General features: G+C 36.8%; 1 protein-coding gene and 1 long non-coding RNA gene across 2 annotated transcripts; one reads left to right on the top strand and one right to left on the bottom strand.

The window, feature by feature from the left end:
* Positions 1-9,124: 9,124 nt before the first annotated feature.
* LOC129765323 (uncharacterized) lies at positions 9,125-9,931 on the top strand. Its single transcript, XR_008741416.1, has 2 exons — positions 9,125-9,540; positions 9,686-9,931. It is a non-coding gene; the product is annotated as an uncharacterized LOC129765323 (long non-coding RNA).
* Positions 9,932-10,846: 915 nt separating this feature from the next.
* LOC129766993 (piggyBac transposable element-derived protein 3-like) lies at positions 10,847-12,935 on the bottom strand. The gene is made up of 3 exons (XM_055767593.1): positions 12,620-12,935; positions 12,222-12,560; positions 10,847-10,866 (listed from the first exon to the last, which is right to left on the bottom strand). Exons 1-3 carry the CDS (start codon positions 12,933-12,935, stop codon positions 10,847-10,849), a joined length of 675 nt encoding a protein of 224 aa, XP_055623568.1.
* Positions 12,936-13,187: the final 252 nt, after the last annotated feature.

Here is a 13,187-nt window from a genome sequence, read left to right as displayed (position 1 = left end):
GAAAGATATATTCTCGTTCATGTTCTATATAAAGATAAAGATGATGATGACCCACCTCATACCCCTACAAAGGTTTGAACTGGCCGATTTATCTAATAGATAATATTTATATTTAACCAAATTAAGATATCAGTATTATAAAACAAAACAGCGAACTGACTCTGTTGCAGGCATGAATTTCTACTAATCGAACATCATAAATAGGCAAAAACTTTAAAAGAAAAACAATGGTCCTATCCTTATCGACATTATCATAATGATAATCCCAACTTCAGACCCAATGTTTTTTTAAGGCATGTCAAGAAAATTTCCAACCCGGGAAGATCCTTGACAGATTGGGAATCGAACCCAATATCTAAAAGTGTCTACTTAGAACATGATAGAGATCTGCCACATTCACAAATACTCGATATAACCATCTTATGATAAGATAGTTTACGACAATTCTGAATGAGCTATCCCCATTCCAGTTTCCACTTCAGACCCACATAAAAATTTCATCATGTATCAGTGTTCTGCCAGTGTTCCATTAACATAGTCCAGGCCGACCAAACGCGCGCGAGGCTCAAACTCTCGTAGACAACGCTTATTACTTTTTTTGTTTTACAATATACATAAACAAAACAAAAAAAATCATCATCATCAGTATAAACATGGTAGTTTAACCTTTAAATAAATTTTATTAATTTTTATCAATTGAAAACATAAATGAATGATTTAGGAAAAAAAAATTATAAAACCTGTTTACAAAACAGATTTTACGTGTGAAATACACATTTTCTTGAACTCTGCCATTGTTGCCGCACGTTTAATTTCTCTGGGCATCGAATTGAAGAAATTTATACCTTTATATAACAACGAGTTCTGCGACCTACTAAACATAAAGTTGGGTGTTCTTGCATCATTCGCGTTTCTTGTATTGTATCTATGAACATCACTTCCTCTTTCAATTCAATCACACAAATATCGAGGCAGCATATCGTTCAAAATTTTGAAGATGAACACCATTGTCATGTAATAAATTCTCTGCTTCACAGATAGCCACTGTAGCGCGTCCAACATCAAACTAGGGGAAGTGTATCTACTACATCTTAAAATCAAACGCATTACTTTATTTTGTAAACGCTGCAATCTCGTTAATTGTGTATTATTTGCAAGGAAGAGGATCGACGAGCAAAAATCTATGTGCGGTGAAATCAATGATTTATACAATTTAATTTTACTGTTTATTGTCAACTCTTTCTTCAAACGACACAAAACGCCGTAATCTTTTTGATGACATTATTGATGTGAGACTTGAAAGTTAACGTGTCATCAATAATAACTCCTAAGTATTTGATTTCTTTCACGCGTTCTAATGTCTCACCATCTATTTCAAAATTTACGTCAATACTGAAGTTTGCTGCAGAAATGAGCATGTATTTTGTTTTGCCAACATTTAACTTTAATTGTTTAAATTTAAGCCATTTAGCCAGAGAATGCAAATCTTCGTCTATGTGTTCCGCGGTTTCTTTTATATCCTTAGCTGCGATGAACAGGACAGTATCGTCCGCGAACAAATTAATGCCACAGTATCGTAAAACTCGTCGCAGATCATTTATGTATAAAATAAACAAAATGGGCCCTAAAACACTTCCCTGTGGCACCCCGAGTGAAATATAGTCTCTTTCGCCTCGATATTCTCTTTCCATTTTGCTAATACCAGATTCAGCGCGGTTTCACAAGAGTGTCCCTCTCGATATCCCGACTGTTCTGGTATTAGCAAACTGTTATTATCTATAAAATGTATCAGCTGACCTTTCACAACAAGTTCTAACAGTTTCTCTAATATGTGCAGCATGTTAATAGGGCGGTACTCTTCGGCTTTATCCGTCCCATTAACTTTGGGGATTGGAATCACAAGGGATTCCTTCCAAACCTTTGGCACGTGTCCAGTTCGTAAAGAGTCATTTATCAGGTCCAGCAGATCGTGTCCAATGATGTGAAAGCAATCTTGAATCACTTTCGCGTTGACATTATCGGTACCAGCCGATTTTTGCCATGAAAAACAGATACCTTTCAATTCAACAAAAGTGATAGGTGAAAAACAATCTAGTCTGCTATTGATAGTAATCGGCTGTATTATTTCGTCAGGTTCTCTGACCAACGCAATACTTTGGTTGATCAGCAGAACACTATTAACGAAATAACTGTTAAATTTCTCTGCAATAATTTGGTCTGACTGTTCTTCTGATCCTCCGAAAACTATGAAACGCGGTATACTATTTTTCGAATTTAATAATGTTTTTAATATTCTCCATAGTCCTTTACTATTATTTTGATGTTCATCGATTTTCCTCTGTATATATTCACATCTAGTCTTTTTCAAGGCCAGTGAATATATGTTCCGCGCTAAGGTGTACATGTTCCAATGGTTTTTATATGTGTTAACTTAACCCTTAGCGGTCGTATTAAATTTGAACATGGGTATCGTATTGGTCGCAATTTTTTTTACTTGAAAAAGCGGTGATGTATAACTTTGTTAGATTATATGCAGTGTATTCATAACTTGTGAGATTATGAAAGATGAACATGATTTTTTTTTGTAAACTTCAGAAAAGAATTCACTAAACATGTATTTCAATGTGTTACTTTCATATAAAAAATATATGTAAAAAATTTTCTTTGCGTGATATCTTTCAAAACAATGCTTAGAATACAGCCCTGGTTTTCGCATATATCACAAAAAAATTGTTTGGTGTCTTCCGCCTTTAACACATACAGAACAATGTTTTTTACATCTACACATTGCCGCAATGCATGAAATTTTGCATTGGGTCTTTCCTCAAGAATGGGCAACAACTTTTGTTTATACTGAGTACCGTTATTTATTACTCATAGGAGCACCGTTTCAATTCTTGAACAAGTTCACTAGACATTAAAATTCGTTTATAAAAAGTGTGAACTGATAAAATGTTGCGTAAAGTATAAGATTAGTATAGTTTCTTGCTGTGGTGGCTGAGAGCAGACAAACGACCAGAATGGTAAAAAAGGTATGGTGACCGAGAGCAGACAAACGACCACAAAGAGTTAAAGGAGCACATCAACGCATATTGTACCAGTAGTTCATAATGCTACGCGTACTCTCAGAATTGCAAGAAGTGACATTAGTCACATGTAACATACGCATTTCCACAATTACATGCACTTCTCATCCACAAACTTTTCTTTTCTTCATTATAGTGACTTTCAACACATTTCGGCTGGTTCGTCACTTTTACTTCCATTTTTTGGAAGAATGTTGGGAGTGAGGATTGAACTTGTGATCTCTGCGTGAGAGGTATGGATGTTACCACTACGCCAGATCGCCTTCAAAAACATTATCAAACACGAAGGGGGAAGGTATGAGATTTAAAATTATGTATATATCATTATCTAAAAAGAATGTTTCGAAAGCTTGTTTTCGTCTTTCAAAAGTAGTGAAAAAAGATCTGCTTGGTGGGGAACGATTTCGAGTTTCAGTCACTGTATATTCCAGGAGAGACCGATACTTTCGAAGGCGATTATTTCCATATTACCTTACTATCCTTCAAACCGCCACCATATGTAGAGTTGCGCTGGCGCATTGCAACTTCCTCCAAAATATTCTCAATACATATGTACAAACATTCAGTATTTCATGTTACGCGAGAGGAGTCAGAGAAAACGTGCTTTCTGATTCACGTTCAGCAGACTGCCGTCGAAAGATTATCCTCCTTCCATTTACGAGCTATTATGTGGCCGATGCACAATTAAAAATGCATTTAAGACCGCGAGATTCTAGTCGCCACGCTGTAACCATGGTATCGGTGCATTATGATTGAAGTGTGAGGGGTAATAAATAAGACGTGTCGGAAGTTCGTGCAGAAGTGCTGGAATTCATGTGAAATCAATGACCGGTGGAAGCAAAAGGATTCAGTGAGATCACAGGTGCTGCGGCAGGATGTGTGAATGATGCGGAATTAAAACAGAAGGAAACCGATGGCTTTCAATCCGGTGAGTAGAGCTTGGATGGCAAATGAATCGTTGAACCCATCAATATGGGATAATGTTTACATCTACGATCAAAAATGATGAATTATACCAACACTCGCAACCAACTCTGTGTTGTGTCAAATATTAGAGTGTCTGTCAATCTAGAATGTTTTGGGCAAAAACAAAAAAATGATACGCTAATGGTAGAATCTTCAAGTAACCATATATTATAATCTAAATTAAAATATAATAGCTCTTCAACCTATGAATGATTATATACTGAGGTTTATTATTCACTCCTGGGAGGCACGGAACTACACGTATTATCTGAATTATGTTTAGTTGAAGATGAGCTGAGATATTCACTAGACTACGTTAATGAACGAATATGAAAATACTTCTTCTTAACACATTAAGGAACGTACGTTTTGGGGCAAACTTGTACGCATCATTAGTTCGGATTCCACGAATGAGATCGTTTCCTTCGGCGTGGATGAGACGAAGGCGAGCCATCGGTAAGCCTTGTTAGATTCTTGGCAGACCAAGGATTTAACCATCAAGTGTAGAAAACACGGTATATTTCGTGATCCATCCGTAAAAGACGGAACGTGAAACAAGAGAAAACTCGTAAGCGGTCCGCAATATGTTAACTAGCCGAACATGTTCCTTTTTTACCACGATAATGGACCTGATTCTCGAATACACTTCACGGTGGAAACGAAATGAACGGCACGCCATTGAACTACGTTTTTCGAGTTAGTGAAGTGTCGAAGATAATGATGAGTTTTCAGGCAGAATGAGCACTTTTCAAATAAAAAATCATTAATGAAAATTAATTTCTTCGTATCAAACTGGTATCCAATGTGAGTGGAAAACTTTGTTTTCTTCATCTGGTATAATAATCTCATACAAAAATTTCATCTGAAGATAATTTGATATTATAATGATAAATTTAGTGGGAAACTAATCTCGTATCCAGATGTCGACACCGTACCGTTGTCATCGCGAATACGTTTCATTCCGTTTCCACCGTGAAGTGTATTCGTAGTGTATTCGAGAATCAGGGCCAATGTTTTTGTTGCAACACCTATCATACCAGTTTGATTTTGCTTATGTTATTTGACATTGGACTTCGTTTTTCTTTTCTGTAATGGTGTGTAAGTCCAAAAATCCGAAAACGAGACAGCAGATCGGAGAGTGATTGCCTAACACGGATTACAAACTCAAAGGCCTGACGAAATCGTTACTGACAATACGTGCTCCCGGTATTTGAGCCCACTCCAGGCCTCCGTAGCCATGAAGGTTACGTGTCCGCTTGTGAACTTCAAATTTCAAACAAATAATCACTGATGTAGCGCCCGAGCGGTCTGGGCACTTTTCTTTTTTGTTCTATCGAGAGAAACAACTGTTCTTCTCGATGTTCAACTATCAACTCCTTTATTTTTTTTTCTCTAATCCTCGATCCCTCTGTGAGGATGTACAGAACTCTCAAAACGTTAGAACTAACTTACTGGCTACCTGCTATGTGTAGGGAATTTTCAACTTGCACAGTATGGAAAATTCCATCGTTCCTGTTGGAAAATCCTTGGTTGGGTTCTCCCCTATCTTCAGTAGGAATCTTTCTTATTGTAAATACTTATTCATATTGAAATTATCTGAGATGTTCTATTCGTGGGAGAGGGTCACTGCATCTCCCCCTACTCAATGAGTTTTAGGGGAAACTAGAAGAGTTTCCTCTAAAATTGGTCTGTGAGGTTGTTTTTATATATAACTGATTGTATATTATTTCAATTTTTGTGTGTTCTTCATTTGCTATGATATCTGTATTTATTTATCTCAACTCCCTCAATTCTGAAATTCCGCAATTCCAAATGAAAAATAAAATTATCATATCTCCATAAAATATTCCAAAACGCCTTATCGATAAACACTTGTGCTTTTACAGCTACAATAAAAATAGTTTTCTTTTCTTTTCAAATTTCTTCGTATAATACGTTTATTAATACTCCCCTATTTACTCTTTTAATTCATTCATCATATATTTGAAGGGTGTGTATACCACTTTAATTTTCTTCGCATTTATAGCGCTATTTCGTTTCATTCATATGTTTGATAATATAATTTTAACCCACATTTTAGTTACTCATGAACTTTTAAGTAAGTATTGGAACATACATGCCGTTACAGGAAAGAATTCCTGGTTTTCCAGCCGTTCGGTACATTCAAAAGCTATGATTGCGATTGATGGACACATTTTTGTTAAATTGGCTGTAGACATATATGGCTCAATTTTTTACTTTTTTTAAAAATTCCACTTCGAAGTGTGTTTATTAAATTTGAAATCACACCTGTTTAAATCTCGATAAGTCCATTTCCCCAGATTGCCCTGTTCATACTTTTAAAGTATGGGAGACAGGAAAGTTTTTTCCAAACAAAATAAGCAGTTTTTACAGAATTGAAGAAATACTTTCAACTAATAATTTCCCTTCTTTGATTCATGTTTCTCAAGACTTGTTATCTTGTTATCCTGTAGCTTGTCTTTAGGTAGTATCATGTTTCCTATATTTAATAATTCCATTCATTGATTAGCCCTCGCCAGATTAATTTTATTGAACGATTAGCATATCCTTAATATCATTCAGTTTCAGTTGTTATTCACATAGAAATATGTATATATATTTTTTTCGTTTGTTAATCACTATTCACGCTAATTTGTCTTGCTTTTCTACATTCATTGTTAATCGAAAACCATCTTAAAAATTAGAAAATTAACTTCTAAATTAACAGAATCGACTACTATTTCTCCTATAATAAAGTAGCTTCTTACCGCCTCCTTTGACCAACGAATGGTTTTCCATATTCACCCGTCTATCCAAAGCTTCCAGATCTAGTGCAGCTGCCATAATTGCACTATTAGGTATTTATCAGCTGCTAGTTGTTTTTCCGCCGTTGTAGTTACCTCGACTTGTGTGAAGTTGGCGGCCAAAAACCAGCGGCTCGATATTCTGCTGCTCGAAGTTCACCCCGGTGCTGGTGTGGCTTATGTGTTCACTTCGATTACCAAGTCAAAAAGGTTTTGGTCGCACTAAATTTCCGGCAGTCTTACGACTATTAGTGGGAGAGGGTCACTGCACTGAGGCAACCGTAGTCCTATATACGTTAGTTTTGATTCAAGTAATTTCATTCGGGTTGCTACGTAGCGGATTGGGTTTTCGGACAATTTTTAAGATCAATACCTAGACCCTAATGAATGCACTGTTGTGGATTCCCTATCGCGCAATTCCGTATCTTCTTCTCAGACAACAGTAACATGTTTGGGTAAAAGTTCGAGTAACGGGTTATGATATGAAGTAAAGCTGAAACAATGATATCACAATAAGAATAAAATCCAACAATGTATATCCGATACACTAATATACCAATTCACTGTTGTTCAACCTGAATAAACTGTACTGGCAACATTTCGGAAAATGATCATACGGACATGACTATGGGCCCTATTCCAGAAAACGAGACGAGTAATTCGTCTCGTCTCGTCTCGGCTTCAGTTACTGTCGAGACGAGCAAAACATCCGATTCCAGTACACGAGTTTCATTGAAATGTTTTATCTGGTAGACTGGAGAGACTTCAGTCAGTTTTTCTCGGTATGATCAGTGATGTCAGATGAGAAGACATGTTTTTGTTTTGAGAAAAACAACGAACAGTTTTAAAATTGATCAATCGATACTCTTTTCTCAGTGCCAAAATATTAAAAAAAAACAACAAAAAGGAATAAGTTTCATATATTTTTTGGTTTCATTGATATTTTTCCTCGAGCATATGGTTTTATCACTCAGACGTTTTGTTATTATGGATTTATTGGGGGCAATGTTTGTTCACCTAATCAACGATTTATCAAGAAAAGTTTTAAATCTATATATATGTATTTCCAATAAAGCAGTTTTTTTGAATTACTCATTTTCGTTCAATATGTGAAGACCCTTTTCGTGCCATGTTCATATATTCAAAACAGTCATCTAGCATCCCTGGATATGATTTCAATGTTTACATTTGGTTGTGTTGTTTGGGAGAGGTCCAGTTGAAAATCTGTAAAATCTTGCAATTACTGAATTGAATTTGATACATGATACATTGAAAACATACATTGCTTATGCAATACTAGTTTAGCCGTGAAACCATTTTTGAAGATAAAGGCGGAGCAGAAGAATACCGATGCTTTCAATCAACAAGGTGAAAAAACACATCAAACAAACTAGACGATTCGACTGATTCATCGACGAGCGCGGCCACACGGTCGTCGAGCCAGACGAGCTACTCGTCTGTTTTTAGTCGAGCTCGGGTTCTGGAATATGAAAACAAACAAGACGAGCGCTCGTCTGCTCGTCTCGTTTTCTGGAATAGGGCCCTGTAGTATCCTAGATTTAGTGTGTAGTCGGAATGACAGTACAAGTGTGTTGATTACGACATTAAGAAAGACATGGATGTCGGTTTTCAAGCAATTGATAGTGTTGTGTGTTGTTTGCCGGAATATCACATTGGCGATCCTGCCATACAAGATTCGCTGGATAGGAGAATAAATTTAACCAATTTTTCAGACTGGTGAGTGATAAAAAAAAGAGGAATATAAATAATATTTTTGTTTCTGGTTTGAACAGAGAAACCGATGAAACCAATGGAATACACATCGAGGTGGAGTAGTAGGCGATGTATGTTAGTATTGGTGAGGATTCGTTTGTTTCCTGTGGCCGTGGGGGAGTGAAAACGTCGTACTGAAATATCGCTTTTTTTTCAACATGATTTCACAAGTAACCACTGCATGCTGCCACATTGTACTAGTAATCAGCGGGAACTCCAGTAAGGTATATGATTTTGATTGATAAATCATTTTCTACAGGTAGCATTTTCACATGAATGCGATAAGTAGTTAAATTTAGACACAAAAATTCGTCGAGTGAAGCTCAAGGAACAGTTGAGTCGGGTCGAGCCCAGGACCAACTTGTTCAGTACAAAACAGCTGAGTCGAGTAGTGCCCAAGACCAGCATATAAATAGAATTTATTTATGTGGCCGAATATTCAAAGCAAACAAACATTAAAAATAAATTAATTGAAATTATTAAATATTTCAAAAAACAGCCAAGCTCATGAAATGGATCAAACGGAAATGACGTTGGCGTTTAAACAAATTTAAAATGACTTGCACTGATATCAGTTTACAACATTAGGGGAAGGGAGGGTAAGCCCGCCACTGACGATAAGACCGGCACCCCCTGAGTTTTACTAGAAAACTCTGATTAACTACGTTTTTGAATACTCTACATGATAGTATTTATTATTTTAGACCTTTTCAATCACATCGAACCCACCGTGATCCGTCAATTGTCAAAATATAAATCAAAACAAACGCGAGTGCCGATGATATGTAGCCGGATGTAATTTTCCGTCAGTGAAGTTTAAGCTTTTATTGTTGAACGCGGTTTCAAATTCTTTTCCGTTGCTCTACAGTTTGTCCCCTGGATTGTTAGCAATCACTGGGATTCGAGTTGAGGTAAGTTAAAGCAATAAGTTAATAGAAATAGTCTTCTTGAAAAATGTGTGCTGTCGGGGTAAGTACGTCACCCCTTCAGTGGGGGATCCCGGCATGGTTTGCGTTTAGTTGAAGGTTTCTAAGACATATTTTCGATCAATTTCAGATGCCTCGCAGCTACCGAAGAAAAACGAATCGAGGAAGTTGGTCCCAGGGAAACCTCACCCTTGCCAAAGAGGCTATTGTTAGTGGAGTTTCTATCAAACGTGCTTCCACGACTTTTGAACTACTGATGTAAATTTAATGTTGGATTTAAGCTGTTCGATAAAATTAAATGAACTTCATCATTGAACGAAAAATAATGGCTGTATGGTCTTAATAAAAATAATAAACTAATTACAACTAAACATAATTTAATTAGTTTTATTGCCATCATAATCACAAAAACCTGAAATTTACCTACAGTCATGAACTCATTCTTCTATGTGATTTCAAGTCGAATCATAGTGTGATTAAAAGCGTCGTATGACGGATATTGATTCAAGTAAGAAGAAAAACTGACCACCGGTAAGTGTTCAATGTGGTCCTAGATTTCATTAACTTGTAATTGAATTGTGGTGTGGTTTGGTGATTTCTTCTCCATATTCCATGTTCATTGGAATTTGTTCCGACTATATCTCCGGAATCGGTTGAGCGATTCGAACCATACTCGACAGCGACATTTAGAATTAGAATACTTTCTATTTGCCGACTGTCAGTTTCAAACTGGTTCATCTTTTGCCAAGTATATATATTGAGAAATTGAGATGACGGTCTTACCCCATAGGATACCGGTGTTACCCCCATGGGGTGCCGGTTTCACCCGCACTGGTTGATGAGCTTCATTTTTATGGCAGTTTTTTAAATTGACTATTACTTGAGAAAATTACCGTTTAAATGTACTGATATTCCTTATATCTCATGGCAAATAAACTAGACAATGTTTCTGTGGAGGAAACATATCAATATGTGCCCGCAGATCTCACAAAACAATACTTTTCCTTAGGGGGTCGGGCATACCGGCATTGTTAAATTTTGATAAAGATGAACGGGTTTTGGTGGAAAAGTGATATTTCGTTTTCGGAGGAGTCAAGTGAGGAACCGGAAAGTATTGAGAATGGAGAAAGGCTAGGAATCACCTTAGTAGAAGTCGATACATCGCGTAGTATTGCAGAAAAAAAAGTGGTACAGGTTAAGCAGGAGAAAGCGGCATCAAAATGGCATTTGACGAGAATTTGCCCCTCAACATACGCAAAGCGGAGTCAGTGCAGAGAAAGGAAGAAATCATTCAAGCGTTGATCAAACGTTCTGTGTGAGAGATTGCGATGAAAGTTTATGATGAGTGATGTAGTTAAAAATGATCTTGGAATCTAGCGAAAGAAATCAAGCAAAAAAAATCTAGGATTTTTATTTTTGTTTTAAATTGAAAATATGCGGGCGATTTTTTTTTTCTTTCTTTTCTCTAAATTGATTCTCATTTTTATCAAATAGTGCTGGAGGAAGTACCTGAATCAACTCGAAGATCTGGCAGCCATTTTGACACGAGGCACCCAGTCGTCTGAAGGTTATCATTATCAGATAACGGAGAATCTATCACAAAGCGCCTTGATGCGTGGCAAACCAGAAGAACCCAGAGATTCCTTGATGTAATCGATGAAGCAAATGAATGAATGAGATCTTTCTTGTACGATGCTTTCTGGTATCGTTACATTTTTAATGTGAGGGGAGGATGTGGTATCCTAGATTTAGTGTGAAGTCGGAATGACAGTACGAGTGTGTTGATTACGACATTAAGAAAGACATGGATGTCGGATGTCAAGCAATTGATAGTGTTGTGTGTTATTTGCCGGAATATCACAGGCCCTATATCTCGTTGTTTTGACCGATATTCATATATCGATGCAATTCCCGTTTCTCGAAGAATATTATAGTTCAACTCAATGTTCTTCAAGCTACTGCTTTTACTATATAAATTCTAAATACATAGTACAATTTTCATCATTACAAAAAAAGGTGAAAATTCGAAAAAAAAAATTTTTTGCTTGGAGGTAAAGTGGTCACTAGAGTGCCAATGGATGTATGGGAAAAAAGTGACCCTCGAATTTTCAAAGCGAACTTGATTAAAAATGTTGATTCCCACGAAAAACTACCCTATGCAAAATATCAGCTCAATCGGACTTCATTTACTAGTGTCGCACAGCGGTCAAAGTTTGAGTTTTTGAAAAACCGAAAAATCACCCAAGGAAGGAGTAAAGGAAATCGGGGTTTTCGAACAAAATTGTTTGATGCCAAATGTCTTCAGATTGCATGAAACGAGATCTAGTGTAATTTCGAATTTTTTTTTGTCATATCGATTTTTCATACGGGACTCCCTACGAATTGTTGATTCGAACGATAAAATACCTCCGCAAAATATTGACTCATACGGGCTTCATCTACTATTTTTTGATGCCAAATGTCTTAGAATTGCATGAAATGTCGAGATTTACCACAAATCGGAAAAAGGGCCAATACCACTTCTTATTACGGATAGTGCAGCGGTATAGCCCTCGTTGAGCGTCGAAAAGATCAACTCTACCCATTCCTTTGTTGTACATTTGGCAAAGATGGGGTTGGAATATTGATCCTCTTTTTTTCAGCCTCAATGTATCTCTTACACGTACCTTCACGTAGGACAATGTTGTCGTTTTTGACACTTGTAGCCATAATGACAACATTATTGTCATTCCAACGAACAATGGTGATGTTTGTTTCAGTATCACGCACAATGTCATATGATCCACGAGCTTGCTTTTTAATGGATTCCAACGTGGCCTTTTCAATGCGGTTGTTACGGATGGTTCCAATGATATTTATGTCCCTCTTGCCAAAATCTTCAAGAAGAGCCAAACTGGTAAAAAAATTATCTATGTGCACGTAACTTTCTTCAGCAACAATATCTTTGCTCAAATTGGACACAACCTTCGAACCCAATGGTTCTCCAGGGTCACGATCAGTTTTTCCTACAAAGTATATCAACAAAACATTATAAAATGCATATAAATCTGAACATGTGTTTTACCTTCATACGGGATAAACTTGATGAAACATCCGTCATGAGTACAAAGGCACCAAAATTTGTAGCCAAAACGAATTGGCTTTCCTCGGATGAATTGCTTTATAGAGTTCCTGCCGTAGTAAGGCTCCATAGCTTCGTCGATAGAGAAATGTTTTCCCAATGGCTGTCCCATTTTCAGAATCTTGTCATTCGCATGTTCAATCAAAGGTTGAACCTTGAACAATTTGCCGGATCCATCATTAAGTAAATTGTCGTTGAAATGCAGATATTTCATGATTTGCTCAAATTTATTCCTTGGTATAGCGGTGGCAATCAGCATATTGTACGTATCTTCTTTTGCTTCCCAGTAGAACTTTTACGTATCCGGAAACGAGCACAATTCCTAGAAATTTGTACATTTCCGGCACAGTCACACGGAATCTTGTATCTCCTTTTAGCAGTGCGTACTTATTTGTCTCTGTGGTGATTAATCCGACGAAATCTGCGTCAAATGGGTAATGGAACATTTGAACGGCAGATCATTTATGTTTCGAGCAGAGATCACTAAGATCAGGTGAATATCCTTCTAGAA

Source organism: Toxorhynchites rutilus, chromosome 2 (genome assembly GCF_029784135.1).
Source record: "Toxorhynchites rutilus septentrionalis strain SRP chromosome 2, ASM2978413v1, whole genome shotgun sequence".
NCBI classification, from domain to species: Eukaryota; Metazoa; Arthropoda; class Insecta; order Diptera; family Culicidae; genus Toxorhynchites; species Toxorhynchites rutilus.
Note: the sequence above shows the minus strand (reverse complement) of the source record. Positions and strands in the feature narration are given on the sequence as shown.

What these genes read in the sequence shown, in the direction of transcription:
- LOC129766993 (XM_055767593.1), bottom strand. Translation starts at nt 12,935, where the DNA reads ATGCTGATTGCCACCGCTATACCAAGGAATAAATTTGAGCAAATCATG. An exon ending in CAAGTTTATCCCGTATGAAG is followed by an intron (nt 12,561 to 12,619) that starts GTAAAACACATG and finishes TATACTTTGTAG; the next exon opens with GAAAAACTGATCGTGACCCT. An exon ending in CAACATTGTCCTACGTGAAG is followed by an intron (nt 10,867 to 12,221) that starts GTACGTGTAAGA and finishes TCTCTCACACAG; the next exon opens with AACGTTTGATCAACGCTTGA.